Source organism: Anolis carolinensis, chromosome 2 (genome assembly GCF_035594765.1).
Source record: "Anolis carolinensis isolate JA03-04 chromosome 2, rAnoCar3.1.pri, whole genome shotgun sequence".
In the NCBI taxonomy this organism is placed as follows: Eukaryota; Metazoa; Chordata; class Lepidosauria; order Squamata; family Dactyloidae; genus Anolis; species Anolis carolinensis.
In genome coordinates this window covers 200,393,778-200,418,539 of record NC_085842.1, presented here as the reverse complement: position 1 = coordinate 200,418,539, position 24,762 = coordinate 200,393,778, and the positions used below count along the sequence as shown (strand labels likewise).

Genomic DNA, 24,762 nt, shown 5'->3' with positions numbered 1-24,762 from the left:
GTGTTAGCTGGCCCTGATTGTTTCTTGTCTGGAATTCCCTATTTTCAGAGTGTTCTTCTTTATTTACTCTTGATTTTAGATTTTTTAAAATATCAGTAGCCAGATTGTGTTCATGTTCACGGTTTCCTCTCCTTTCTATTGAAATTGTCTACAAGCTTGTGGATTTCAGTGACTTCTCTGTGTAGTCTGACATGGTGGCTGTCAGAGTGGTCCAGCATTTGTTCTCAAACAATATGCTGTGTTCAAGTTGGTTCATCAAGGGCTTTCCTCCTTTCTGTTGAAATTGTCCACATGCTTGTGCATTTCAATGGCTCACAGCAACCCAGTGATTCGACAAAACATTGATCTACATCTTCCTGATCCAGCTGATTCCCAATCGCTTGGGAAGGCTGAAGTTTCTGACGCAGCTCCTTCCCAATTTGGCAGCTCTTTTTAGCATAATGCAGCAGGCGCCCTGCCTCAAGCCACAGGCGCAAATGCAGGCAGGCTTCTTTTAAGGCACCCTTTTAAGGGAGAAGAAGCCATGCCCGGAGCCTGATCATTCCCTTCATTGCATCTTCTTTCCCTCTCTCTTTGTCCCCTTGTTTTGGTTCAGATCCAGTCTCCCAGGACTTTCCAAAAAGGACGCTTATACTTTGAACCGTATTGGACTAACTTTCTTTCAAAAAACAAAACCCTTTCATAAAGCCCCCCTCCCCTTTGGGCATCCCCCCCCCCCCCTAAATTATTGGCTTTTCTGTTCCTTTCGGAAGTGGGATGCAGGAAAACATGGAGAGTGGAATTTCGGAATGGCTCCTCTAGCTGGGATGCTTTTGATTCAGGAGCTGTGGAATCCGCTCCAGCTTTTATCCCGATCTTGAAAAAATAAGTACAAACTGAAAGTAAAAACAAAAAAATAAGGAAAGAAGCCCCCTCTTAGCAACAACAAGACAAGAAGAGCAGTGCTTTGGGGTGAGTATATTTCCACACACCCCTAACCCATTAACAATCGGGTACCAATACGTCTCCTCTAAGCAATCGTTTAGGACGTTGCAAGATGCGGGTTTTGCATGTTTAATAGGGAGAGAGAGAGAAAGGCGAACTGTCCTGAAGTGTGTGCCTGTTTCTTTAAAATTCCCCAAAGGCGACCTTTATGAAAGAGCCATTCAGTTCTGGAAGGGCCCTTCCACACTGCCATATAACCCTGTATATCAAGGCAGACAATCCTACAGTATCAGTTTTGAACTGGGTTATCTGAATTCACTCTGCCATATATTTGATGTCAAAGCAGATATTGTGGGATTTCCTGCCTTGGTATTCTGGGTTATATGCCTGTGTGGCCCTAAAACAGCAGTGATTACATTAATGGCAGGGATACAGGTGGGGAGGGATGCTACAGAGAAACCCTTGGGAATTAAGGTTTTCAACTTTATCCCACCTTCTTTTCTTGCCTCCTTTGCCCAAAGCAGATGGGAAGAGCATAACTTTTTAATTTTTTCTCTGACCCCTTCTACACTGCCATATAAAATAGAGATTTTCTGCTTTGAACTGGATAAAATGGCAGTGCAGACTAAAAGGTAAAGGTTTCCCCTGATGTTAAGTCTAGTCATGCCTGACTCTGGGGTGTGGTGCTCATCTCCATTTCTAAGCCGAAGAGCTGGCGTTGTCCGTAGACACCTCCAAGGTCATGTGGCCGGCATGACTGCATGGAGCGCTGTTACCTTCCCGCCGCGGTACCTATTGATCTATTCACATTGGCATGTTTTCGAACTGCTAGGTTGGCAGAAGCTGGAGCTAACAGCTGCCACTCATGCCGCTCCCGGAGTTTGAACCTGGGACCTTTCGGTCTGCAAGTTCAGCAGCTCAGTGCTTTAACCCACTTTGCCACCGGGGCTCCAAGTGCAGACTAAGGCCCCCTTTATACTGCCATATAATCTAGATTATCAAGACAAATAATCCACATTATCTGCTTTGAACAGGATTAGATGAGTCTGATGAGTGAATTCTGTTGGCTTCCACTCGGTCCAGATTAAGGTTTATGAACAAGGCTTTGTGGACGAATGGTTCAAGGATTTTACACTGTATGGTTTTAAATGTATTTATTGTATTTTGTTAAATTATTCAATTGTTTTAATTGCTTATGTTTTATCTTCTTGTATTGTATATTGGCATTGAATTTTTTGCCAGATTGTGAGCCGTCCTGAGTCCCTTCGGGTGAGAAGGGCGGGATAGAAATGAGGGAAATAAATAAATAAATAAATAAATACACTGCCATATAATCCAGTTTATACACAGTTGTATAGAATTTGGATTATCTTCTTTGAACTGGATTATATGGCAGTCCAGATTAAGGCCCCTTCTACAATGCCACATAATCTAGATCAGGGGTCCTGAAACTTTTTAAACAGGGGGCCATGTCACGATCCTTTGGACCGTTGGAGGGCCGGACTATAGTTGGCCACTGAGCAATAATAAATAATAAAAATAATAATAACAATAACAACAACATTAATAAAAAAGAGGGTTGGCAGAGACCCTTTGGACCATTGAGTCCAATCACCTTCTGCCTCTGTGCACCAAAAGCACAAACAAAGCATCCCTGACAGATGGCCACCCCACCTCAATGTTAATAATAATAATAATAATAATAATAATAATAATAATAATAATAATAATACAGGGTTTTGGAACACAATACTCCTGACCTCACAATCGGGTTAAAAAACAAAGTATGGATTGTCGATGTTGCAATCCCAGGTGACAGAAGGATTGAGGAGAAACAACTGGAAAAGCTGACACGATATGAGGATTCAAAGATTGAATTACAAAGACTCTGGCACAAGCTAGTCAAGGTGGTCCCAGTGGTGATCGGCTAATGACCTTGGCCTGTACTTAACGCAATCGGTGCTAACAAAATTACCATCTGCCAGCTGCAGAAGGCCACCTTACTGGGATCTGCACACATTATTCGCCGATACATCACACAGTCCTAGACACTTGGGAAGTGTCCGACATATGATCCAATACAACAGCCAGCAGAGTGTCTGCTGTGGACTCATCTTGTTGTGTTTCAAATAATAATAACAATAATAATAATAATGAGGGTTTTAAGAGAAGAAGAGACCCCTTGGGTCATTTAGCCCAACCCCCTTCTGCCCTTGTGCTGTGGGAGCTGGATAAATGGCTTCGATGGGCCGCATCCGGCCTCTGGGCCTTAGTTTGGGGACCCCTGATCTAGATTACCAAAACATAATCCATATTATGTGCTTTGAATTGGATTACATGAGTCTACCCTGCCATATAATCCAATTCAAAACAGTAATCTGGATTTTATATGGCAGTGTAGATGGGGCATAAAATAATCCGGTTGAAAACAGATACAGTAGAGTCTCACTTATCCAACACTCGTTTATCCAACGTTCTGGATTATCCAACACATTTTTGTAGTCAATGTTTTCAATACATCGTGATATTTTGGTGCTAAATTCGTAAATACAGTAATTACTACATAGCATTACTGTGTATTGAACTACTTTTTCTGTCAAATTTGTTGTATAATATGATGTTTTGGTGCTTAATTGGTAAAATCATAACCTAATTTAATGTTTAATAGGCTTTTCCTTAATCTCTCCTTATTATCCAACATATTCGCTTATCCAACGTTTTGCCGGCCCGTTTACGTTGGATAAGCGAGACTCTACTGTAATGTGGATTTTCTGCTTTGATAACCTGGATTATTTGGCAATGTAGAAGGGCCCTCTGTGGTTACAGTAGGGCCTCTTCTACACTGCCATATAATCCAGATTATCAAAGCACATTATCTGCTTTGAACTGGATTATATGAGTCTACACTGCCATATAATCCAGTTTAAAGCAGTAATCTGGATTTTATATGGCAGTGTAGATGGGGCATAAAATAATCTGGTTCGAAGCAGATAATGTGGATTTTCTGTTTTGATAACCTGGATTATTTGGCAGTGTAGAAGGGCCCTCTGTGGTTCCGGGCTGTATGGCCATGTTCCAGAAGCATTCTCTCCTGACGTTTCACCCACATCTATGGCAGGCATCCTCAGAGGTTGAGGGGTCTCTTGGAAACTAAGTAAGTGAGGTTCCACAGATGTATAAACCTCACTTCCTTAGTTTCTAACAGACTCCTCAACATCTGAGGATGCCTGCCATAGATGTTGGCAAAACGTTAGGAGAGAATGCTTCTGGAATATGGCCATACAACCTGGAAAACTCACAACAACCTATTATTACTGTTATTATTATGCAGTATGGAGGAGGCTTCTCAACTTGTGTCTCTAAAACCTACTTCTGAACTGTGTGTTTTGATTTAGTAGATGCATCCACTTCCAAGAAGTCATTGGCTCAAGGAACCGTTTGTTACTACAAGCTGCGAAATCAATCAAAGCCTGGCTCACTGTTTCTGATGACCTCTTTCCTCCCCATCACTGATCATAATTGGAAAGGACCAGGACATCTATGGAACCATTTGTGGAATATGTTAAATAACCCAAAGAAGCAGCATGTGCCTTGTATGCTGGAAGAGCAGGCATGAATGCCATCAGGAAGAAGAGATTTTGGGCATCCTGTTTCTGCCTGATGGCCATCTTTTTTCTTCTGGTTACTCTCCAGGTACTGTAGATTCTTAGGGCAACAAATATGAGTTGAGTAATATTAGAGGAAAGTGGAGGGTGAGGGTTGCAACATACAATACCTGATATTAAGGGAAGAGTTTCTGCATATGGCCATTCAGAACACACAAGAAGAAATCAGAGATTCTCCTTTCTTCTCCAATATGTCCTCTTTCTGGCATGGCAGATTTTTTGGTGGTTTCTCTTCTGTTCAGAAGTTGGGACAAGTACTTTTTTGGATGACAACTCCAAGATTTCCCCAACGAATGTAACCACGGGACTCTGGGTTTTTTAGACTAAATATTTTAGCCCCTGGTGGCACAATGGGCTAAATTATTGTGCCAGCAGGACTGCTGACCAAAATGTTGGCGGTTCGAATCCGGGGAGCTGGGGTGAGCTCCTGTCAGTCAGCTCCATCTTCCCATATGGGAACATGAGAGAAGCTTCCCACAGGATGATAAAACATCATTGTGTCTCCTGGCCAACGTCCTTGCAGATGGCCAATTCTCTCACACCAGAAGTGACTTGCAGTTTCTCAAGTTGCTCCTGACACGAAAAGAAAAAAAAGTCAAAATATTGTTCTTCAACCACTGCCCTTGGGTATCTGTTTCCTGTTGCTGGTCTTCTCTTACTGTTGGAGAACATTGATGCAATGTCTACACTGAAAATATCAATAGAGAGTTTCATTTCCCTTTATGTGGGAAAACTGGGGCATTTACACCAAATGGAAACAACTTGCAATCCCCTACATCTTGTTGGGGGGCAACTAATCCTAGCTAACATAGCTAGCGGTAAGGTATCCTAGGAGTTACAATCCCACAACAGCCAGAAATTGCCAGCTCTTTGGTTCCTTGCTTATAGATCTGCAACTCTGAATTGTTCTTTCTTGTCACATTCCGAGTTTCATTAAGAGATGAGCTGATGCGATAAGAAAGGACCAACTGTGGTTGCAGTCCAGAGGTAATCCTTTTTATGAGCATCTCTAAATTACCATGTGGGAAAAATTTGAGTTTTCAAATCTGAAGTGTTATGAATATAATACAGATTTAATCTGAAAGAGTCCCCAGTGTTATAAGTTTATATCTAGAAGATTTTTGCAGTTTTGCTGGCAGAAGTAGATGTTTCACCCCTTCTTCTCCACAGCAGGCATGCATGCTGCCCCAAAGTAATTTTATAAGGCATCTTGGTAAATGAGATCAGCTTTGGGGTGAGGGAGAACAGGAGGGTCTATTAAAATCAAATGGGACCACATCAGAAGTACCTTTGATGATTCTTATAGCGCATTCTAAGTTAAGCTGTTTTCATTATGTTCCAAGCTGTGATGGCACGCCCGAACCTTTGAGAAAAATTATAGTGTCCGGCTTTACTTGGGGGCTATCTGTATACCTCCTGTTAAGATCAAGACCCTTAACATACAGAGGCACTTTAGGCAAGGTGAAAGTTAACCAAAATGAGTTTACTGAAAAAAAGATGAATAAAGAGTTAACTCCACCTGGGACTATTATAAGATAGCTTAGGACAATACATTACAAAAGGAGATTTTGCTAGTTGCAGTCATCTCTCTGGAGTCCTTGAAAGTCTTCTGCCTCTGATGGTTACAAGCTGATACTCATACAAGCTGTCTCAATCTTGTGTTGTCGAAGGCTTTCATGGCCGGAATCACAGGGTTGTTGTTTGTTTTCCAGGCTGTATGGCCATTTTCCAGAAGTATTCCCTCCTGACGTTTTGCCCACATCTATGGCAGGCATCCTCAGCGGTTGTGAGCCATATTAGAAAAACTAAGCAAGGATGGTTTATATATCCTGGGTGGGAGAAAGAACTCTTGTCTGTTGGAGGCCAGTGTGAATGTTGTAATTAATCACCTTGATTAGCATTAATGGCTTTGCAAGCTTCATATCCTGGCTTCTTCCTGCCTGGGAGAATCCTTTGTTCGAAGGCGTTAGCTGCCCCTGATTTATTCATGTCTGAAATTCCTCTGTTTTCAGAGTGTTGTTCTTTATTTATTGTCTTGATTATAGAGCTTTTTTAAATACTGGCAGTCAGATTTTGTTCATATTCATGGTTTACTCCTTTCTGTTAAAATTGTCCACATGCTTGTGGATTTCAATAGCTTGGTAGTTATTAGAGCAGTCCAACATTTCTGTGTTCTCAGATAAAATGCTGTGTCCAGATTGGTTCACCAAGTGCTTTGGTAAGGCCGACATCTCTGGTTGGATTAGTCTGCAGTGCCTTTCATGTTCCTTGAGTCGTGTTTGGGCAATGTTGCGTTTGGTAGTCCTTATATAGACTTGTCCACAGCTGCATGGTATACGGTAGACTCCTGCAGAGGTGAGAGGATCTCTCTTGTCCTTTACTGAACGTAGCATTGGTTAGATTTTCTTCGTGGGTTCATAGATAGTTTGTATGTTTCTTCATCAGCTTCCTTATGTGGTCAGTGGTTCCCTTGATGTATGATAAAAACACTTTTCCTGTGAATGGATCTTTGTCTTTACTCTTGTGGCTTGTTCCCGGTCTTGCAGCTTTTCTGATGTCTGTGGTGGAGTGTCCATCAGCTTGTAGAGCCCAGTTTAGGTGGTTCAGTTCACCTTGGAGGAGGTGAGGTTCACAGATTCAGACAAGAGTTCTTTCTCCATCTAGACATTCCACAGATATATAAACCCCACTTGCCTAGTTTCCAACAGACCGCACAACCTCTGAGGATGCCTGCCTTAGGTGTGGGTGAAACGTTAGGAGAAAATGCTTCTGGAACATGGCCATACAGCCCAGAAAACTCACAGCAACTACAGTAGTTTGTTTATTTAGTTATTTTTGCTGCCTCCCTCTTAGCACAGGATCCAAAGCAGCATAAAACCACAGCTACGATGTGGTTAAATTGGGCATATATAAAGACCAAACCTCACATGCATGTTGAAAAGAGTGTGCCTAGATTTGTTTTTTTAAGTGACACTTTTATTCTGACACTAACTTCTTGCATATTGTTCTTGGTGACTGACTGAAAAGTTGATGGTTTCAATCACAATTAATTTTGAAGACAATCATCCAGCTATTTCAACACCATAAAAGACAGAAGACTCATAAGGCCACAATTTTGTAATAACATAACCCACTTCAGTCCTATCTATTGAAGTAGAACTAAACGCTAAAGAATCCCGGGCTTATAATCCTTCTGAATTTTAAACTGGTATCAGTGGACGCAGTATCATGCATGAAGAGGGATTTGTGCCAAGTCTATTAAGCCTTTGCTAATGGTGTATTTCTTTTCCTTTCCTCCAAAAGGTGGTCGTAGAACTTGGCAAGTCTGAAAAGACGACACCGAAAAGATCAATTTCCCAAAATGCTGCTTTTGGTAAAGAAGAATTGGAGAAATATGCTCATTTATTTGAGAAGATGCCTGAACTCCACAGTGATACAGAAAGAATTTTGTACCAAGACACATACCCCATCATACTGTGGTGGTCTCCACTGACGGGAGAGACTGGGAGGCTTGGACAGTGCGGGCAAGAAGCTTGCTTCTTTACTATCAACAAGACCTATCAGCACCATCCTATGACGAAAGCCTTTCTCTTTTATGGTAGGAGGCCACTTGCTTTTATTTTTCAGATCACTGCATGACATTTGCTACGACCTTAGGACCTTTCCACACAGCAATATAACCCAGAATATCAAGGCAGAAAAACCCAAAATATCTGCTTTGAACTGGGCTAATGGAGTCCACATTGCCATATATTCCAGTTCAAAGCAGATAATGTGGGATTTTATTCAGCTGCGTGGAAGGGGCCTCAATGGATAGTATGGCCATGAAGTGGCTCCAAAGGAACCTGCAGGAAAATGTTGCAGGTTGCTGTTCAGTATTCAACCTCTCCTTTCTATTTGCATTTTCTCTTGGTTTTCTATCTGCCGTCCCCTTACCCAAGTAGCTGGTAAAAGATTGAGCACCTCTCTTCCAAAGTGCTTAAGATGAGAAATATTTTGGATTTTTTAAAGAAATTATTTGCATATACATAATGAGATAGCTTAAAGATAAGACTCAAGTTTAAACACATTTATTTATGTTTCATATAATAACAACACTATTCCTCCCTATCTCCCCAAGGGGACTCAGGGTGGATCACAGTACACATACATGGCAAACATTCAATGCCATTTGTGTCGCAGCTAACAAACTGGGGTTCCAAACATTCAACCCCTTCTGCGGAAGCTGCACCCTTCGTTCAAGGAGAAAACCCAAAACAAACTGTCTTTTAGCAAAGAAAGATTTATATGAAAATATATACAAACACAACAGTCCTTGGCTTTTATCAGCTACTTTCAAACGCGAAACAAAATGTTATCTTCAAGCTTTCAAGCTCCAACCTTTCAAACTCTCTAGTTTCTAGACTCTCCATCTTCAAACTCTCTTCAGCTCCACTCCAACAGCTCATCAACATCATTATCAACTCAAGATTTACTCAGTCTCTATTAATAGCACTCAGTCTTTAGCAGGTGGCTTGATTGCTGCTGGTCATACATTGATAGGACATGATTCTTACACTTATCCATTTTCACATAAGAAATAAATAATATAAAACTTTGACAGTTTGGACAGACAGGACAGGACAGGACAGAACAGACAGAAAAGAGGTATGTTGTCTCAAAGCCCAATTTCGATGCCTTGGAGGTTGAGTTCGGATTCAGTCACAAGGAGGTGCTGTTGCTCCGTTTTTTATGACAAAGAGCCATCAGGTCGTCCTTCTTCCACCTTCCTTTCGGTCATCGCATTTCTGGTCTTGTTCTTTATGGTGTCATAAAATACCTCCACTGCTGATTAGCATTACCTAATTTCTCTACTTACAGCTCTAAGCTGTTTTTGAACTGCTTAGATAAACAGTGAGCTGGGCTTGACGGTCAAGTGCTCACCCTGACCGGGCTTCGAACTGGCCACCTTTTGGTTGGTCAGTCTTATTTCTGTCGTAATCCAAGACTTTCCATAGTTGTTCCATATATTCCAAACTGTCATTGCACTGCCCTATTCACTAAAAGCCTGACCCCACAGCCAAGTTTTTACCTTTCTTCTACAGCCTAGGAGGGAGGGGGCTGAGCTACATTATAGTGCAATATTAGCTCAAACATAGGTTGTTTATAAGGGGTTAGGATTAAATATTCTGCAGCTGACCCAATAGTTCATTTAGTGGTTTAGGGTTATAACGATTCTGATGAAGGTGTCCAGCAGAAGAATCAAAAAGAGAGAGGAGTGAAGCAAAAGCTCATTATAGGTTGGTTCAAAACTGCTCCAGCTTCATGGATAGCTTTTCTGCAATGTCAGGTTCTGATAAATGATTCCTTCAGAGCCAGACGTTTGGGCCTAGAAGTAGCAGCTGGAGGGGTCACAGGTGGCAGCAGTGGTTATGGGGCAGAGATTGAGGTATATTTCAGCAGGAGAGTTTTGTGCTGATCCCACTTAACCTCAATTTCTCCCCCTTCCAGTTTGTGAGAATATTGATCCTTCTGCCAACATGACTGACTGCTTTTATACAATTCTATGCCCCTCCTAAACATTCACAGCAGGGGAGATGTAAGAGGGGCAGATGGATGGCAAAGAGAATTGTACATTTGTTAAACTCCATGTTCAAATACAGCTACATTCGGCCATATAAGATACGTATTTAACAATTGGTTAATAATACTGTGCCGAATCTGAAACAGGTTGAGTATTCCTTATACAAAATGCTTGTGACTAGAAAGGGGATTGATTTTAGATTTTTCGTATTTTTGGATTTGTTTGCACATACGCAATGAGAGATTGTGACGATGGGACCCAGATCTAAACACAAAAATGGTTTATGCTTCATGTACACCTTGTAGACATAAACTGAAGGTAATTTTATACACAATACACCGGTTCCTGAGTTATAAACATCCAACTTACAAACAATTCGTAGTTCAGAACAAGGGTGAGACAATAGGAAGTGAGAGAAATCTACTCCTCAGATGGGAAATTCACTCCTGAAAGAGTTATCATAGGGAAAAGGTGTTTCCACTGAAGCTTTCTCACAAGTCCTTGTTTCCACAACAAGCCATTTTTTTTTCAAAATCCAATTTTCACAGCGACACAAAGTGAAATCTTCTGAGCAGGGACACAGACAGCAAAACAAGCACCACAGGATCCAAAGAATACACAGACACACATACATATATTTGGCTGGAGTTACACTTAAAATGTACCTGTTCTGACTTGCAAACAAATTTAACTTCAGAACAAACCTTCAGGATCTACCTTGTTTGTAACTTGGGGATTGCCTGTATGGGTTATAATTTTGGGCATACAGTATTTATGCAAATTGAGGGTACAGTTATAAGGTATTAAAAAAAATAAAGTTAAAAACTTGACATTATACTAGATTTCCTTTGACCAGAAGCTGGCCACTTGGAGTGCCTCTGGTATCGCTGTTAGAAAGTCCTCCATTGTGCATGTGGCGGGGCTCAGGTTGCATTGTAGTAAGTGGTCTGTGGTTTGCACTTCACACTCGCATGTCGTGGACTCCACTTCGTAGCCCCATTTCTTAAGATTGGCTCTGCATCTCATGGTGCCAGGGCACAGTCTGTTCAATATCTTCCAAGTCTCCCAGTCTTCTGTGTGCCCAGGAGGAAGTCTCGTCTGGTATCAGCCACTGATTGAGGTTCTGAGTTTTAGCCTGCCACTTTTGGACTCTCTCTTGCTGAGGTTTTCCTGCGAGTACCTCTGTTTATTGATATAAGGCATTGGCATGCTGGCTGATATTCTAACAAAGGATGGGCCAGAGATGTCAATGCCTTGGTCCTTTTATTATTGGCTACTACTTCCCGACGGTAGTCAGGTGGATTTTGGGCATGAACCATCAGAAAACAAGTGTCCTTATTTCAGCCAACCTGTGTGGACAATATTTGACTTTGGAACATTTTGGATTTCCAGATATGGGATGTTCAATTTGTAAAAATAACCCCAAACATTTGTTGACAAGGTCTTTTCATACCCTGTATAAAGAGTAGTACTAAACATGAACATGGTCATTTTCAAATGATGGGCTTTGAATTTTCTTATAATCAGGGGGAACTTATTGTAAGTACAACACCTTAAACAAGCATTAGAGTTCTTGGATCATTACCAACAAATTCGGGCTCCTTTTCATTGGGCTTGTTAGTTTTCCGGTTTTGCTATTTTTGGCCATTAAAATTTTCATTTTGTTTTGGCCACAATAACACTCTCTATCTCTTAAAAATCTGCATAAAGGGCACAGGACAAAATAATTTCAGTTGTGCAGATGGCCAACGTGTTACCCAACCGTGATCCCATCATTTCATATTTTGTCAGACGTCCTGCTTCATGCCTTCAATTTTTGAAAGCAATTTTTCAAAAACCTTTGCGACTGTGAACCCTTTGTGCCTCCCCTCCATCCCCATCATAATCCTATTAAAGCTTCTCTATCATATTCTGGTGCGAGGCATATTCTTATCATTTCCTGCATCCCGAAAGACTTATAGTCTGTCAGCCAAGATTAACTGTGTCATATCAAATCAATCAGTCATCTCAGCACTTTCACCTTGAAAGAAGACTTCTTTAGGCTTCTGTCTGCATAATCTTTATCTTCATTAGGCAACCCAGGCTCCCTATTTTCTTTTTCTTTTTCCAACAAAAACTTCACCTTTTCAGTTTTTAATATCACCTAAAGGCAAAATGTCTACCCCAGAGAAAGCAGGTTTGTGAGTTTACCATGCTTCTCTGTAATGCTCAGTGCACTGCGGGTTTAGCTATAATGGTTCATATTTTTTAAAGATCTACAGTATTTTCTGAAATTTAAGTCAAAACATGCACAATAGGATCCCATTTTGCTCACAAGTAGTGTTCAAAGGATTACTCCTAGGTAAGTGGCCTTAGGCTTTTAGGCTTACTATCTGTCTATAGACATAACAAAAGTGAAAATATGTATGTATGTGTGTGGCTGGGGTGTCCATTTCCACAGACACAATTCCACTTCCACAAATAGCTATAGTTCCCACTACCCAGGAGACACCAATGGCCCTCCCTCCAGTGACATTACAGGTTACAGTGAGTGGCGTAAACATGTCCAAGAGCCAATGTCCTCTATAAACACCATACTGCCCACAACCCAAGTGAAGGGTTTCATATGGGGACAATTTCTTCCTAGATTTTCTGTTTTTCCTCCACCACAGACATCCCAGTGCTTCTTACTCTCACAATGCTGTGGAATTTGCATGACCCCGCCTACTGCCTCTCCCATAACCCTTTCCTATTAGTTTCTATGACACACAGCAAACATAGGAATTGATCAGCCACTGAATATACTAGAGAGGTTTGGGGAGAATTTACCATGATTTATAGAAGTTGTATGTACTGGGATGTATAGTTCACCCGCAATCAATGAGCACTCTGAACTCCACCAATGATGGAATTGGTACCAAACTTGATACACAATGCCGCCATGACCAGCAAAAAATACTGGAGGTCTTTGGGGAAAATTCATCTTGATTTGGGGAGTTGTTGTTCACCTACATCCAGAGAGCACTGTGGACCCAAACACCAATGGATCTGAACCAAACTTGACACATATACCTGATATGCTGAAATTTGACTACTACTGGAGGGTTTTTTTTTTGGGGGGGGGAACTGACCTTCCTTTCTGGGAGTTGTAGTTCATCCACAACCAGAGAAACTATGACCTCCACCTATGATGGACCTGGCACACAGAACCGCCTTTACTAATTCAATCTACTGGGTGGTTTTGAGGGACTGACTCTCCATAGTGGGAGTTGTAGTTTACCCTACAGCCAGAGAGCACACTGAGCCTCACCGATGATGCATCTAGAGCAGATTTGTCCAACATAACACACTTTTAAGTACTGATGGAGTTTTTTGGGGTTAATCTGGCATGATGTCAGTTGTAGTTAATCCACAACCCTATGCATTTTGTACAATTAAGAAAATGACTTTTTCAAATAACCCAGACAATGCTGGGTACCCAAGCTAGTCTTTAATATTAAATAAATAGATGTAACTCAGAATAATTTTTTAAAAAGCAGTAAGGCATAGAGAAGAAAAGCAGATAACTCTGATTTTGAACCTTGAATGTTTCGAAACTGATTTCATGATCCCCTTGGAGATGATGATTTGGGGCTGAGTTATTTGGATTGTCAGTCACAAACTGGTTTTGATATATATCTCTTCAGTGGTGTAATGAAAATTCCCTTCATAAACAAAACCACATAGATATTCATTGGTTAGATAGACCTGCATATTGGATGTCTAAAGAAATGAAATTTTATTGTATGTTTTCCCAAGGACATATAACATCCTTTTAATATAGCAGACTAAAAACAATCATTGCTGCATTTTATGTCTCTCAGTGTTTTATGGCATCTGCAAACATGTGAAACTGACGTAATCTTCTTAGTCATAGCCTAAATCCAAAGTAGTGCCAGTGAAATAAAAAGTCCGCACTAGCACAAGTTGCTTGGGGTACATCTTTGTATGCCCAGTTGTGCAAAGTAGTTGTGACTTTACTTTACACAGGTAGTTATGCAATTCCTTTACACAGCAGCTTCCCATAGTCTCCTGCAAATGAAAAAGGCACAGGTTGAGCATCCGTTATCTGGACTTCTAAAATCCAAAATACTCCAAAATTAAAAATTTCCTCCATGGGTGGCTCAAAAATGGGGACACCTTTTTCTTCTCAGGGTTCCGTTTATACAAACTTGGTTTCATGCACAAACATTTAACATTTCATGCATAAACTATTGTATAAAAATGCTTTCAGGCCAAGTATATAAGATGTGCATGAAAAATAAATGCATTTTAATTTTAATTTGGGTCTCATCTTCAAGATATCGTATTGAAGATATCTTATTTGCATATATGCAAATGCAGGCATTCCAAAATCTGAAAAAAAAATCCCAAACACCTCTGGTCCCAAGGGATTTCTCAACCTGTACTGGATATCACCTTTGTGCTAACTCTAAAAATAGGGCCGTGCAACAGATCCTGCACCAGTGCACTGGCATAATGCACATTTATAGTACAATATACTGACATGCTTGGATATTTACCCAGAACTAAGGCCAATTGAGTAACATGAGGTTTGCTGTGAAATATTGCAAAATGATGGACCCAATTTCAAAGCAGTATATTTCACGGTAGCAATATGTTACAATTACACAAAAATTTGCCAATGGTTTAATGAGTTATTGGTTTATCAAGTTTTACTAATTATTTTGAATCAGAAACAAAATTTTAAAATAATCCTAGAAACTGAGAATATCTTATTAGTGCCAATGGCAACCTCATTGCAAGATGGCAACCTCATGTTGTGAGGTTGGCATCTTGCAAATGACTGAGGCCAGGGGTTGTTTGTGCGCTAGAAGAGGTATCTGAAGTAATCTTTTGAAACTCTGTCCCATCCTTTCGAGTGGTAAGGGGTAACATGCTTGGTTCCTGGTTGCAGAGATAGTTATTTCAAATTAGGTCCATTTTTGTGAAACATCATATATATACATATGTATAAGATTACATGGGTAGGTGTCATACAGCAGCTAGTGCAAAATATATGTTCATTCTCACACTTTCATGCCATCTTGGTTATATGGGAGACTCTGGATTTTGGTCTTGATTGTGCTGGGCAGAGTTTGATCATTAAGTCATTTGATCAGCAGCCACCTAGAAGGTTTAGATTCTATACCAATGGTTCTCGACCCATGAGTCCCCAGATGTTTTGGCCTACAACTCCCAGAAATCCTAACAGTCGGTAAACTGGATGGGATTTTTGGGAGTTGTAGGACAAAACACCTGGAGACCTACAGGTTGAGAACCACTGTTCTATATGCTGGTTGAAGATTCACTCTCTAAATGAGAATCTTTATGTAACCAAGACAACAATGCCATGCAGAAGAGATTGGCAGGATTGTGGAAATTCTAGAGTTTGCAAAAGTATGATTTTTTTAAAAACGTAGTGGCAGGGAAACCTGAAAATAACCCAATGACATAAGAACATGCTAAGGTGGCCACATAATGGTAGGTGAATTGGGAGGTGGAGGATCAAAACTGGAAGGCAAAGGAAAGGGAGCATTTTGGAAGAGGACAGAGCTGGCTTCTTGAATAGGGACACTTTGCACTGCAGCATTTGGCAGGCCTATTTTCTTCTAACATTAGTAAAGAGTTACGGGATAGTGTTGTGTAGTGGTTTGCGTGTTGGACTAGGATTCCAGGGTTTGAATCCATTCTCAGTCATGGAAGTCACTGGGTGTGCTTGGGCAAATTGGACTCTCTCAGTTTCAGAGGAAAGCAGTATACATTCCTTTTGAACAAATCTTACCAAGAACTTGAAGGCATATCCCACCATACCACACATAGAACAGAGCTGGCATTACTTTTCTTTTCTTTTCCTTTCTTTTCCTTTTGTTTGGAGAGTGTCTGACTGTCACGTCTCAGTAATTATACTGTGTGATTTACTGTGAAGGTTGATCGAGATGAGGAGATTCCACCTAAACATTATGAAGAACTTCCTAACTGTGATAGCTGTTCAGCAGTGGAACTCTCTGCCCCAGAGTATGGTGGAGGCTCCTTCTTTGGAGGCTTTTAAACAGAGGCTGGATGGCCATCTATCGGGGGTGCTTTGAATGTGATTTTCTTGCTTCTTGGCGGGGGGTTGGATTGGATGGCCCATGAGGTTTCTTCCAACTCTATGATTCTATGAGATATGGGCAGAGCGAAGCTTGGGGGACTGCCATGTGGATTGGTGACTTGCTTTCCTAGAGTGAGGCTATCCACCAGGGAGCTGATATCAACATGGCCCCTTTTGTTGTCATCCCAAGGGTTCTGGCAATGGGCCAAAATATTGGGTGGGTTGGTCAAAGCTTGGATCAGGATCCCAAGCACTGCACCCAATAAAGTTGTGGTCTGTTTTATTCCAGAATTTATTTGCTGGGCTTACCTTGTAGATAAAAGTAAAGGTTTCCCCTGACGTTACGTCCAGTCATGTCTGACTCTGGGGGTTGATGCTCATCTCCATTTCTAGCGTTGTCCATAGACACCTCCAAGGTCATGTGGCTGGCATAACTGCATGGAGCGCTGTTACCTTCCTGCCGAAGTGGTACCTATTGATCTACTCACATTGGCATGTTTTCGAACTGCTAGGTTGGCAGAAGCTGGAGCGAACAGTGGGCGCTCACTCCGCTCCCGGGATTTGAACCTGCGACCTTTCGGTCTGCAAGTTCAGCAGCTCAGTGCTTTAACACACTTTGCCACTGAGGCTCCACCGGTGTATATTGTATCCACCTTGTAGATACAATATGCGTATTCATGCCATTTTGGGGAAAGAGGGCCAGGTTGAATCTGATTATCCTTCTTTACCTAAAGGGACTTTTCTTCTTCATTTATAGGCACTGATTTCAGCATAGACAGCTTGCCTCTCCCCCGCAGAGATGACCATGACTGGGCCCTTTTCCACGAGGAGTCACCTAAAAACAATTACAAGCTTTTCCAGAGCCCCACTATCACTCTCTTCAACCACACAGCTACTTTCAGTCACCATTCACACCTCCCACTTACCACTCAGTACCTTGAAAGCATTGAGGCCTTAAAATCCTTGAAGTATGTGGTTTCTTTGCCTCAAAAGAACAGCCTGAGGAAGACACTTGCGCCACTTGTGTATGTCCAATCAGATTGTGATCCACCCTCTGACCGGGACACTTATGTAAAGGAGCTGATGGCTCACATTGAGGTAGACTCCTATGGGGACTGCTTACACAACAGAGATCTTCCTGAGCCTCTTGGAAACCCATCCTCTATGGAAAGTGATGTCTTTTACAAGATCCTTGCTCAGTACAAATTTGTTCTGGCTTTTGAAAATGCTGTATGCGAAGATTATATCACTGAAAAACTCTGGAGACCACTGAAGCTGGGAATCGTACCAGTATATTTTGGCTCCCCGGGTGTTGAAGACTGGCTTCCAAATAACAACAGTGCCATTCTAGTCACTAAATTCTCACACCCCAAAGACCTGGCTGAATACATCAAATCACTGGACAAAGATGACAAGGAGTACGAGGCTTATCTTGAGTGGAAGTTGAAGGGAGATGTATCCAACCAACGACTGGTTGCTGCCATCCAAGAACGCACCTGGGGAGTGCAAGATATCATGAAGGACAATTACATTGATGCCTTTGAGTGCATGGTATGCAGTAGAATTTGGGAAAACATAAGGCGGCAAGCAAAGGTAATTATAAGGGCCTGTGATCTTTTAGAAGGCTCATGGGATGCCTAGACTAGATCTGTCAAATGTTGACCTTTGGGTGGAGCCACTCCATAATAGAGCTGACCAAGGAGAGCTCTCTAGGAAGGCAGGTGTGCTCTACCAGAAAGCATTTTCAAATATTCAGTTTTCCACACCAACCTTCCTTGAAATGGATGACCTCCAGAAGTGTTGGAGATATAATCCCACAGAGAGCTTGAATTGTGGGTGTCAAGTCGTGAAAGGCTGATCAACACAGAGTGTTGACTACACAGGGGAAGACTACACTCACTTGCTCCCTTGTTACACACATCCCCGACTTCATATTGATTTGCCCTCACAGCACACACTTGCAGTTGTTTCACATTATGTGGGCACTGGGCAACACCTGAAGGCTAAATAGAAGCTTTACCACAGTTTCTGAACCTGATATATCCTGCAGTGTAATAAATGTCACTCAGGCTTGTGCAGCAAGTAACAGTAACTTTACTTCAGTTCAAAAGATTAAACAGAGTAACAATATATATAGCAGTCTCTCTGAATTCCTAGAAAACAGGGAATAAAGTCCTTTCAAACAGTCTTTAAATATGCCTCAGTTTCCTTAGAAATAAACAGCCAGCGCTCTCTTCACTCTCTCTGGTGAAAATGGCAGTTAAAACCGTTTCTGTCAGCAGCAAGCCAGAGACAGTAGCCAATCAGAATTCTGGCTCCTGGCATGCTCAGCCAGTCAGCTGCCGACACATTCCTTTCCAGTCAACCCATTACATCATGGTGCCTTTTACAAATTCCCACATGCCACATGTTCATAGGTTGTCCCTGGAACAACCTATGCTTCTCAGTCACGGCAGCTTACAGAAATTCTGATCTTTCAGACCTTCCCCTATTTATGCATATAGCATTGGGACAGGAGGAAATGGATCAATAACCCTTTTCAGTGCACTCCTCTCTTTAATGCAAGCCATTTTGGAGCAGCAAAGAAGAGTATGGAGAGAACCCCACCCTCAAAACACAAAGAAAATATTGATTTATTTATAATGTATTCAGTTATGTTTTTGGATTTCGGCATTGCCCATCTTCCAGAGTGGGAGCCAAGGTGAAAAACAATCAAAATTATTTAATTTTTTTTTCATTTATCATACATCATGGTCTGAATCCTAGTGACAGATCCATAGAATTATTTGCTGGAAGGTGAATCAATACTTAGATAAATCCAGGCAAGAATAATATTTGTACAAACTGATTTTATTTTGGAGATCAACCCAATGTTTTTCCGCTCGCAAAGTATTCCCAGAGAGGTCCCAGCATGATCAAGGATTTTTAATTTCCACTCTGCGGGTCAGTTTAAATTATCCCACTCGTTCTCAACATGAGACGTCTGTCTGTTTGTGTTATATCCAAAAAAAGCTATGAAGAAACATAGCCTTTCCTTTTCAGAAGCCAAATTCAACAGAGACCAAGTGAAGAAAAGAGGAATGCTAGCAATAAAAGGAAACGATCCTAATACTTAACTAGAATGATATTGTGAAAGTGAAGTAATTTAGCACTTTGGTTATATCTCCTGAATAATGATTTAAAAAGGCTCCATGAAAATTGGTAAAAGTCAGTTTCTGAAACGTTGCCTGAATCTAGATATGATACGTGATCACTAGGAAGCAAGATGAGGAAAAGTACAAGGGAAAGGAGTAAGAGAAACCTGGAAGAAAGAATTTAGATACAAAACCATGAATACAATGTGACCCTTCTATCCATGGGACCAATGTCTGTCATCTCTAGGCATTTTCCAAGTCCGCTGCACAATTCTATGGTAGTCTTGTGCTGGAATTCATTAATTGCAATAGATCAGTGGTTCGCAACCTGTGGGTCCCCAGGTGGTAAACTGGCTGGGATTTTGGGAGATGTAGGCCAAAATATCTGGGGATACACAGATTGAGAACCACTGCTATAGATAATAATACACTTTATTTATATTCCGCCCTTCTCCCCCAGGGGACTCAGAACAAGTTACAGCATTTACAGTAGACATAGGGAAACATTCAATCCCTTTACAGTCACATACAATGAGAATGAGACACACAAACAAAGGCAAAGGCTTCTCCTTTCATATCCGGCTTCTGGAGGTGGTGCCCATCCCTGCCTCTGGGGAGGTGCTTTCTCCATTTTCAAATCAAGGAGCCTGCGTTATCACTGGTTGTGTGGCCTGCAAGATTGCTTGGAGTGTCTCTTTGCCTTTTCCTGCTGAAGCAGTACCTATTTATCTACCCACTTTTGCATGTTTTCGAACTGCTAGGTTGGCAGGAGCCAGGCCTGACAGACGGGAGCTCACCCTGTCTCGCAGATTTGAACTGCCAACCTTCAGCAGTTTAGCAACACAAAGGTTTAACCCATTGCACCACTGCTATTATCCACAGTTTTGTGAATCCATATAAAATCTGGAAACTTATCCTCCATGGATTAGGAAGATATATAAGGAAAAACAAAAACAAAAAAACTTTGGAAAGTATAAATTTCCAAGGACTATTTCATTTCTGGATAAGCTGTGAGTCAATGGGACTATTCCATCTAGGACAATCTAAGATTCAGGCCAATGTCTGTTCTTAGTTATTTCCTAACATAGCTAGCAAAAATAACTCCTTTTGGGGGGTCCAGCTAGATCTGGATACCTAGCTGTCAATTATTTAACAACAACAACACAACAAAAGACCTGGGTTTAAATGTTTATGTGGAAAACTATTTAGTTCTCTTTCCCAAAATAAATTTCTCAACTTGAAGTTCTTTTATGTTTAAAAACTTGAAGACATTCTTTAATTTAGTGCTTTGTTTTGATTTCTGGATATTGGGGTTGTAAAACAGAGGTTCCTAACCTTTGGTCAGTTCCCAGAAGCCCCAACCAATTTAGCCAAATGTCTTCTCGAAGGCTTTAATGGCCGGAATCACTGGGTTGCTGTGAGTCTTCCGGGCTGTCTGGCCATGTTCCAGAAGCATTCTTTTCCTGACCTTTCGCTCACATCTACAGCAGACATCCTCAGAGGTTGTGAGGTCTGTTGGAAACTGATCAAGTGGTATTTATATATCTGTAGAATGTCCAGGGATGGAGAAAGAACTCTTGTCTATTTGAGGAAAGTGTGAATGTTGCAATTGGCCACTTTAATTAGCATTGAATAGCATTGCAGCTTCAAAGCCTGGCTGCTTCTTGCCTGGGGGGATCCTTTGTTGCGAGGTGTTTGCTGATTGTTTATTGTCTGAAAACAATGTATGGATGCCTGGCATAGATGTGGACAAACCGTCAGGAGAGAATGCTTCTGGAACATTGCCATACAGCCTGGAAAACTCACAGCAACCCGATTTAGCCAACTGTTGGGAATTCTGGGAGCTGAAGTCTAAAACACCTCTCGGGACCAGAGGTTAACCACTGTTCTGGAAAAATACAGCTTACATGCTTGAAGCCTGGCCATTGCTACTTAGAATCAGATGTCCCAACATCATTCATTTATTAGTCTTGGAGAGCAAAAAAAAAAAGTTTGTTCCGTATTATAAATTATAAGCCCCCGGGGTGAGAAATTAAATATTTTTCAATTTTAATGGAAGGGGAAATGCCTATGTACAACTTAAATATAATGAGGCAATTAGTAAAACTTTGGTTGTGTTTACATTTGTTTTGTTTTTGTTTTGCCAGGGATTGCTACCCAAAAGGTGGAATGCAGAAGAGAGTCACTTGAGCTGTCCCAAACCTCAGACATTTGTTTTTTCTGCTCCAAATGCGGAAAACACAGCTCTGCGAGAGATGTGGATACCAAGTTTTGAACAGTCCAAGAGAGAAGCACGTGCACTGAGGCAGCTGGTGGACAGGAACAGAAATTTCACAGCTCAGGAGTTTTGGTCTTTGGTGTTTAGAGACTGATTTTTAGAAGACTATAGGCCCTTGACTCATGACAAAAAGGTCTATCCATAGATGAGCCAGTTAGAGGGCTATTGTTTGTAGATTGCCTTAACAGGAAAGTAGGAAGCAGTTTTAACAACTGAACATACAATGTGAAAACATGGTATTCAGTGAATACTAACCAATAAGAATGATCCCATTGGATCAACTGACAATACGTTTTAATACTAATATTTAGTATAAAGTATTAATATAGATGATTTTTATGATTCATATTTGGGCATTCGTACCCAAATTCTATACAATTATTATTAGTGTGTGATTGCTTCCACATCAGCAGTGTCAAGACTGTACCCTATGCAGCTGCGTTCTTGGCTTATTTACAAATTGCTCAAGCACTAATTTTGTCCATGAGACTGGGCATTGCTGCTTGTGTTGTTTGTATACATTTGAGGAAGTCTTGAATATGAATCCCAGGTCACTGTATGGATAAATGACAGCATAGTTGTGTAACAGTTTTAGAAAAGGAGTTTGTAGCATCCATTAACTCTGATGCTAAATTGTAGTCAACTGTGGTCCAAAGTATCCAAGGATCAAAGATTCCCTACCCATATAATGAAAAGCAGGCATCACACAAGCTTGAGTGAGCTCAGTCATATTATGGCATACCACTCTGATAAACTTGTTAAAGAGCTTTTTTTTAATGTCAGGAGTAACTTGAGAAACTGCAAGTCGCTTCTGGTGTGAGAGAATTGGCCATCTGCAAGGACGTTGCCCAGGGGATGCCTGGATGTTTGATATTTTACCATCCTGTGGGAAGCTTCTCTCATGTCCCTGCATGGGGAGCTAGAGCTGATGGATGGGAGCTCACCCCACTCCCCAGATTCGAACTAAAAAAGCCAATGGGATTTTGGCCTGCCTAAATAGGAGTCCAGTGTCTAGATCCAGGGAAGTCATGCTCCCCTTCTGTTCTGCCTTGGTCAGACCACACCTGGAATACTGTGTCCAATTCTGGGCACTGCAATTTAAGGGAGATGTTGACAAGCTGGAAAACGTCCAGAGGATGGTGACTAAAATGATCAAGGGTCTGGAGAACAAGCCCTGTGAGGAGTGGCTTAAAGAGCTGGGCATGTTTAGCCTGCAGAAGAGAAGGCTGAGAGGAGACATGATAGCCATGTACAAATATGTGAGGGGAAGTCATAGGGAGGAGGGAGCAAGCTTGTTTTCTGCTGCCCTGCAGACTAGGATGTGGCTTCAAAGTATAGGAAAGGAGACTCCACCTGAACATGAGGAAGAACTTCCTCACTGTGAGAACTGTTCAGCAGTGGAAGTCTTTGCCCGAGAGTGTGGTGGAGGCTCCTTTGGAGGCTTTTAAGCAGAGGCTGGATGGCCATCTGTTGGGGGTGCTTTGAATACGATTTCCTGCTTTTTGGCAGGATGTTGGACTGGATGGCCCATGAGGTTTCTTCCAACTCTGTTTTTATGATTCTATGTGATGTATCGGTGAATAATGTGTGCAGATCCAAGTATGGTGGCCTTTTGCAGCTGACAGATGGTAATTTTGTCATCTCTGATTGTTTTCAATTTTTGTCAACGTTGATTGTTTTCAAGTGCTGGCCAAGGTCTTTAGGCACTGCATCCAGTGTGCCGATCACCACTGGAACCACCAGTTCGATCGTTAAATCCTCGTATCGTGGCAGCTTTCCATGTTGCATCTTGTCAATCCTGCTGTCACCTGGGATTGCAACATCGATGATCCATACTTGTTGTTATTATTATTGTAGAAATAGTATCTACTATCTACATCAGCGGTGGAAATGCATAGAGAGAGAATGGATTTTCTCCCTTTGGGTTTGGGTTTGAACTTGGGTTCAAACCCAAACCCAAGGATGTTATGCTGCCAAAACCTGTTTTGACATTTTCATTGCTAATTTAAGGTGGTATCAAAGCTCTCTCTTCCCAGGTGGTGTTGCAAGGATGAACAACAAGTGGAAAGAGAAACAGGCAGCACATGCTTCTTAGTAGATGCTGCCTCTGTCCATTGCTGACTTTGTAGCTTTGCAGTGCCGAGCTTCAAAGGATTCCTTGGAGTCACAGATCTATTGAACGACCTTGGGACAGTGCCTGTTAAAAAGCATAAGCAGTTTCCAAAGATACTCTTCCCATAGTGCCTTATCTCTGAAGTCACTCTTGAAGTCTAGCATTGAAGCAGGTATCTCTGGGTAGATTCGCCCTCTGTCAGGAATCGTGATGGAAGCCCAGTCATTTTATCAGCAGGATGTTATATTCTCATAACTCATAACTCATGGCTCCTAAAGAGCTGCCTAATGTGAGACATCACGTATTGAATTGCTTGAGACAAGAAGCTGTGGGAATGGCAGCATGGTTGATTTATTATTAGACTTCTGAATTCCCCACTATGGATACAATTACACGTAATTTGGTCATCAATTGGCTGAAGTCCTGTTTGCCGGGACCTTGCTTGAATAGCACCAAAATTAGGAAACGTTACTTTTAAAAATGTTACTCTGTTAGCATGGCTTCTGGGATTTTGCAATTTGTAGTAAAAAAAGTAACATTTGCAAGCTTTGAAGAACACTCATTGCATCTGTCCACAGCCTAGCTCTGACACCTATTGACAAGCAGAAATGAAGCCAGCATAATGATTCATAACATGATGAATGCTGCAAAAAGAAAAGGAAGAAAAAGATGTGCTTCACTACTCAGCTGTATTTTTATGAGCACATGAGCCATGCCAGGTATAAAATGGGCCAATGCATACATTTAGATGCTTGGTGTTCCCATGCTCCCAGCATTGTGCATAGGAGCCTCCAATGGTGCAGTGGGTTAAACCCTTGTGCTGGCAGGACTGATGACTTGAAGGTTGGGTTGCTTAGAGGTTGCCAGTTTGAATCCAACCCGGGGAAAGCGCAGATGAGCTCCCTCTAACAGCTCCAGCTTCATTTGGGGACATGAGAGAAGCCTTCCACAAGGATAGTAAAAACATCAAAAA

The 24,762-nt window shown here is 41.5% G+C and overlaps 1 protein-coding gene across 2 annotated transcripts; it reads left to right on the top strand.

The window, feature by feature from the left end:
* The first annotated feature begins 339 nt into the window (after positions 1–339).
* fut10 (fucosyltransferase 10) lies at positions 340–24,447 on the top strand. 2 transcript variants are annotated; one of them, XM_016996613.2, is made up of 5 exons: positions 340–951; positions 4,323–4,617; positions 7,893–8,187; positions 17,022–17,857; positions 21,546–24,447. In XM_016996613.2, the coding sequence occupies exons 2-5, from the start codon at positions 4,537–4,539 to the stop codon at positions 21,768–21,770; spliced, it is 1,437 nt and encodes a 478-aa protein (XP_016852102.1). In that variant the 5' UTR covers positions 340–951; positions 4,323–4,536; the 3' UTR covers positions 21,771–24,447. The 2 variants fall into 2 exon arrangements, with proteins under 2 accessions (XP_016852102.1, XP_003226083.1); XM_003226035.4 differs by having other exon boundaries at positions 4,320–4,617.
* The last annotated feature ends 315 nt before the right edge of the window (positions 24,448–24,762 follow it).

Bases quoted from the DNA above. Each gene is read 5' to 3' on its own strand.
- fut10 (XM_016996613.2), top strand. From the start codon at position 4,537: ATGAATGCCATCAGGAAGAAGAGATTTTGGGCATCCTGTTTCTGCCTG. The intron at 4,618-7,892 runs GTACTGTAGATT...TTCCTCCAAAAG, and splicing joins TTCTTCTGGTTACTCTCCAG to GTGGTCGTAGAACTTGGCAA. The intron at 17,858-21,545 runs GTAATTATAAGG...TTGTTTTGCCAG, and splicing joins ACATAAGGCGGCAAGCAAAG to GGATTGCTACCCAAAAGGTG.